Source organism: Mandrillus leucophaeus, unplaced genomic scaffold (genome assembly GCF_000951045.1).
Source record: "Mandrillus leucophaeus isolate KB7577 unplaced genomic scaffold, Mleu.le_1.0 Scaffold143, whole genome shotgun sequence".
NCBI lineage: Eukaryota > Metazoa > Chordata > Mammalia > Primates > Cercopithecidae > Mandrillus > Mandrillus leucophaeus.
The window spans coordinates 2,414,744-2,419,593 of NW_012101399.1; the positions used below are offsets into that span (position 1 = coordinate 2,414,744).

Sequence of the window (4,850 nt, forward strand, 5' to 3'; positions counted from 1 at the left end):
GAGTCCTATGTCCTTAGCATAAGAGTATTTGAATAGCCAGTGGAGTGGTACAATAGCATATTGGGGTGGTACAAATTACTTCCCTTAATTTTGCCTGATGATAAAGATTATTTATTTTTACCTACTTGAATTAGTATCCTTATCTACCTGAATCAGTATCCTTATGTACCTGAATCAGTTTTAACATATCTTGGTATAATAACAAACACATTTTTATCTTAGGATGACAAAATAGTTTTCAGTCACAAAATGCACAAATACATGTAGTTGTACTTTTATGGTAAATGAAAACCATAGATACATAAAAACATGCAGCAAATATCACAAAAAACTCTTATATCAAATTCCCAGCCGAATCAAAAGGCAATTGTTTCCTGGAGAATCAGGTTGAAAGACACAGGGGTTTCCATCAGTTTCAACAGAAAAGAAAACCATGATTAATTAGCAATGTCTGACATTGGGCTTGGAGTAAAGGAATGAGGCCAGTATTGCTTAATTTCATTAGCATACAAACCAATGATAACCAAGAACTGGACTTTAAGCCAAATGCGAATCATTTATGTTGTGTGTAACCAGAAAAGTCATTGAAGATAGTCCTTACTGACTTGATTTCACTCTTCTATAAAAAGTTCCAAGGAAGTTTCTAAGATTTTCACCAAATTCACAAGGCTTTTAGACTTTCTTCATTTGTGCAGCTCTCCAGTAAATCAAAGTATTTCTCCAAAAATTGTTTTGAACAGATACAAAAATAAAAGAAAGTATCATATCTTTAGAAAATAGGGCCATAATACATTTCAGTATGGTATTGCACTATCTTCTTTTAGGACAAGTGTTGCATTTGCTCTTGAAAAAGACAAAATGTGGTTCATAAATCCTCGCCTGGACTAAAGGCTTAAGGGAAGATCATCGACTAAAGCTTTGGGCTGCTCTAAGCCGAGTTGAGTTCATCAACTCGACTCTCACGTTTAGATGCCAAGTGATTATATTAAAATAGATTATGGGGAACATAAAGATAACAAGAATCCAAAAATATGCATATAAAAAGAAAAAGAAAAGAATCTGAAACATAGGAAACTGTGCCATATTACTCTAATATCTAGCCAATATCAGTACATGAAAAACAAAACCTATATTTAATGGATATAATCTGAACAATGTGATTGCTACTTCAACTACTGACACAAATGCAAAACTGTAAATACTTTAGCAGATGTTTTCAATTCTGTTATGAATCACAGTTGCATTCCCATACATAATAAAAACAACGGAAATATACAGGGTCCTTTCCTCACGAGAAATTGTGTAAGCGTATATTATGTGTGTGTATCATATATGTGTATACATATATACACACATATATATGCACATTTAATAACATTACAGAGAAGGAACAATTATCTCTGCTTTCAAGATAGAGACCCTGAGGTAGAAGTTGGCAAATTGCTGACTTTACACAGCTGAGCAACAAGGGCAGAAATGGGGTCCAGGTGGCCTAGTGCCAGAGCCTGGGCACTTCACCATGCTTATACTGCACCATGTCTGGTAAGGATTTTGTGTATTCTGATGCTCAAGATTATCTAAACTGAGTTCCAAATTGGAGTATTTTTCCAAGGCATATGGACCTACTCATTTTCCGTGTTATAATAAACTAAAACCTGTCCTCAATTTATTGGCTTTTGAGGGGAAGACATAGCACATAAACTAAATTAGTATTTTGTAATGCCTTTTACAAATCTGCCTTAAGACCATCAAACCTTCTAGAGCCTTTCCAGGATTCATACTAGTCAATAAAGCACACCAGTTCCCAGTGTGGATTCATTTCACTCACTTGAAAACATTCTGCTCTGAAACCAGACTTTCCAACTAGGCTATCTGTCCCCAAACCCCAGAAACCCTACTTTCCTGATGACCTGGCCATATTTGTCTGTCAAGACCTATTTCAAAATAGGTCTTGCTAAAAGATTTACAAAATTGCAGCAAGCAGAAGTCCTCCCATTTCCTTTGATTTTTCATTTTCCTCATCTGGTCTCTCCTGTCTTCTGTCTCTCTCTTCTATCTCTTCTCCTTCTTTCTACTTTCTTTTTTTAAAAAAATATTTTCTGTTTTGCTTTACTATGTTAGCCAAACACCTGCCCTCCTCCTAAACACCACATGTGTCACAAAAAAATATGGACATTTGGAGACATATTTCAAAATGAAACGAGTTGCCCTGTTGAGAAGTTGGATTTTTGATCCTTTTATTTCTAGCTCCCATTTGCTGGGAATGTGATTTCAGTTCCCTGTTCACTTTAACAGATCTATCCTCCGTCTAAAACTATACATATATATATTTATATACACCTACAGACACACACACACATATACATAAACCCATATACACACATGATATATATGTGTGTATATTTATATATTTTCATATATTCTGATACTTCACAGATTATTACAATAGAATTTTATATGAACTTTCCATTATTCTCATTTGCATAGTCAAAGCATTTTTTGTTACAGGAAAAAAAATACTAGACCAGAGATTTTCAGATAATTTGACTGAATATTAGATTTTTATAGATGCTAAATAATTGGTACCAATTTATGTCCTTAATCTATACTATTAAGGTACAAAAATGATATTAGGCTGGTCCAAAACAATGTTCCTTTCCATTACATATCAGATATTAACAGTTGGCTCATTCTCTGCTGGTTTGATAGGATTTAAACTCATAACATTGAAAAGTCAATATAACATTCATTCTTAGGACATTTAAAATATAAAATTGTTGAAGACCTTTAAAGTGAGATAAAATGGGCTCACGACTTGCTTGATTGCATTGTGCTGAGTCATTCTTTGTGCCGTAAGGAGTAAGCAGTTAAGGACAAAGTAAATGTCTTCCTCTTCAGCTTCTGCCTGTGTTCAATTCCCAACAAAAACTTAAAGACAACTGCACAGAGAAGCAAAATAATAACTTTTCCAAAATAATCCAAGTTTCTACTAATGATAAATTCTTTCATCTGAAATATTTTAATAATTTGCTTAATCCACATCTCTGCTCTGTGATTGTAGGACCAAACTTTAGGTAATAGCATTGGACTAAGATTTGTAAACTTTCCAACCTTCTAGGAAATGCCCCAGAAGCAACAGAATTCACAGACAGAAGCAAAATACAGGGCACTACAGTTCAGACAACACAACAAGAGCGTCCACGAGGTTAATCTAAAGGGAGCATGTTTCACAGTGGCTGGACTACCGAGAGCTTGGACTACACAATACAGTATTATAGACAAAAGAATAAGACAAGAGATCTACACATGTTGCCTTGCATTTGTGGTAATCTACACCAATGAAAACATGTACTACAGCTATATTTGATTATGTATGGATATATTTGAAATAGTATACATTGTCTTGATGTTTTTTCTGTAATGTAAATAAACTATTTATATCACACAATATAGTTTTTTCTTTCCCATGTATTTGTTATATATAATAAATACTCAGTGATGAGAAAAAATTGGCATTCTTAAATTTGCGGTATCTCATAACTGTAAATATAATCAGACTAGTACAATCTGTACAGCTACCAATATTTCATGTTTCTTCTCATCTTGAGACAGCACATTAGTTTGTACAGGACTCAGTGGCTAGGTTTTGAGTGATTCCAAGATCAAGGGAAATGATGGTTATTGGAAAAGAGAAAAAAATAATTTACTTTATATCGAGTGAGGATAAAATATTTCAGATCTTCGAATCATCTCTATTTCATCAACTTTCTTCCCTGGCCTTCCATTTTCATCCCTAGAGCAGAAAGATCTCTGGCATATAAACTAAATAAAAGACGAAGGGGAGGGAAAGTGTTTTATAACTCATAAAGGAGAGGGAAAGAAGATATTGGTTTTTATTGGGGAAGTAGCTTAGAATCCCCCAGTTAAGTGCATGTATCTGAAGGATACTGAACAAGTTACATACTAGGTATACACAGAGTGGCAAAATATATTCCATTTAGGTGGGTGGAATTACCAGGGGAAAAACGTAATAATACCATTAAATGTGAAACACCAAAGTCGTGATTTCTCAAGAGCACCATACTATATTTATAGTATATGGTTCTTTGAAAAGAAGTTAGAATCACAACCAATACCCCACGAATAGTTTTATGGCTAATGCAGCACCGTAATTTGTAAGGGATGATGACAATATTTCATGAAAAAAGAGATATGTTTTGAGCATATTTATATGGTGAGGTAAGAAAGAAAATCCTACAGCATCTGAAAAACCTCACTGGGAAGTTGGTATGGATTTTTGTTTGATTTGTGCATACAAATAGGTATCACAACTTGGTTTGGAAAAAATAAGCTGTGAAAAGTCTCAAGGAATAAGATGAAAATAAATCAATTATTACCATTTAGCTCTGCAAAGCTTTCCATGGCTAACACAGTAAATTTAAATAAAGCTCTCTTTGTCTCCTTCAAATAACCTGTGCGTGGACTTTAAAAAAAAAAAAAAAAAAAAAGGACACTCCAAATATCCAATCAACACATTCTGAATACAAAATATTCAGTGAAAAATTATTTTCTGAAGTGATGTTTAAAATACTCGTGAAAACATAAATAAAGGTGACAATCTAAGTAGGATTTAGGACTCTGAAAAACCTGGTTTTCTAGATTAGTCATCACTGTGAAAAGTGTGACTCTATTGGCATAACCATCACTCAAATGTTCCCATAAATCGGCCCTATGCCACCTGTACAAGACAAATTCCTTTTCGCCTTCTTCATGGAAGTTTAGTTTGGTTAACAGACAGAAAGATGTAACGAGCCAGGGTCTCCCTTGTAAGATTCTTGTGACAAAGAAAC

The 4,850-nt window shown here is 34.1% G+C and overlaps 1 protein-coding gene across 2 annotated transcripts in view; it reads left to right on the plus strand.

Annotated features, from left to right (window-relative positions):
* The window catches only part of TMEFF2 (transmembrane protein with EGF-like and two follistatin-like domains 2), a 257,697-nt gene extending 253,229 nt beyond the window's left edge, over positions 1–4,468 (plus strand). The window contains exon 10 of one of the 2 annotated variants that reach the window (XM_011974207.1): positions 3,062–4,468. In XM_011974207.1, the coding sequence (XP_011829597.1) occupies positions 3,062–3,074 (13 nt within the window). In that variant the 3' untranslated portion in view covers positions 3,075–4,468. The remainder of the gene's footprint in view (positions 1–3,061) is intronic. The other variant, XM_011974206.1, reaches the window with a different exon arrangement.
* The last annotated feature ends 382 nt before the right edge of the window (positions 4,469–4,850 follow it).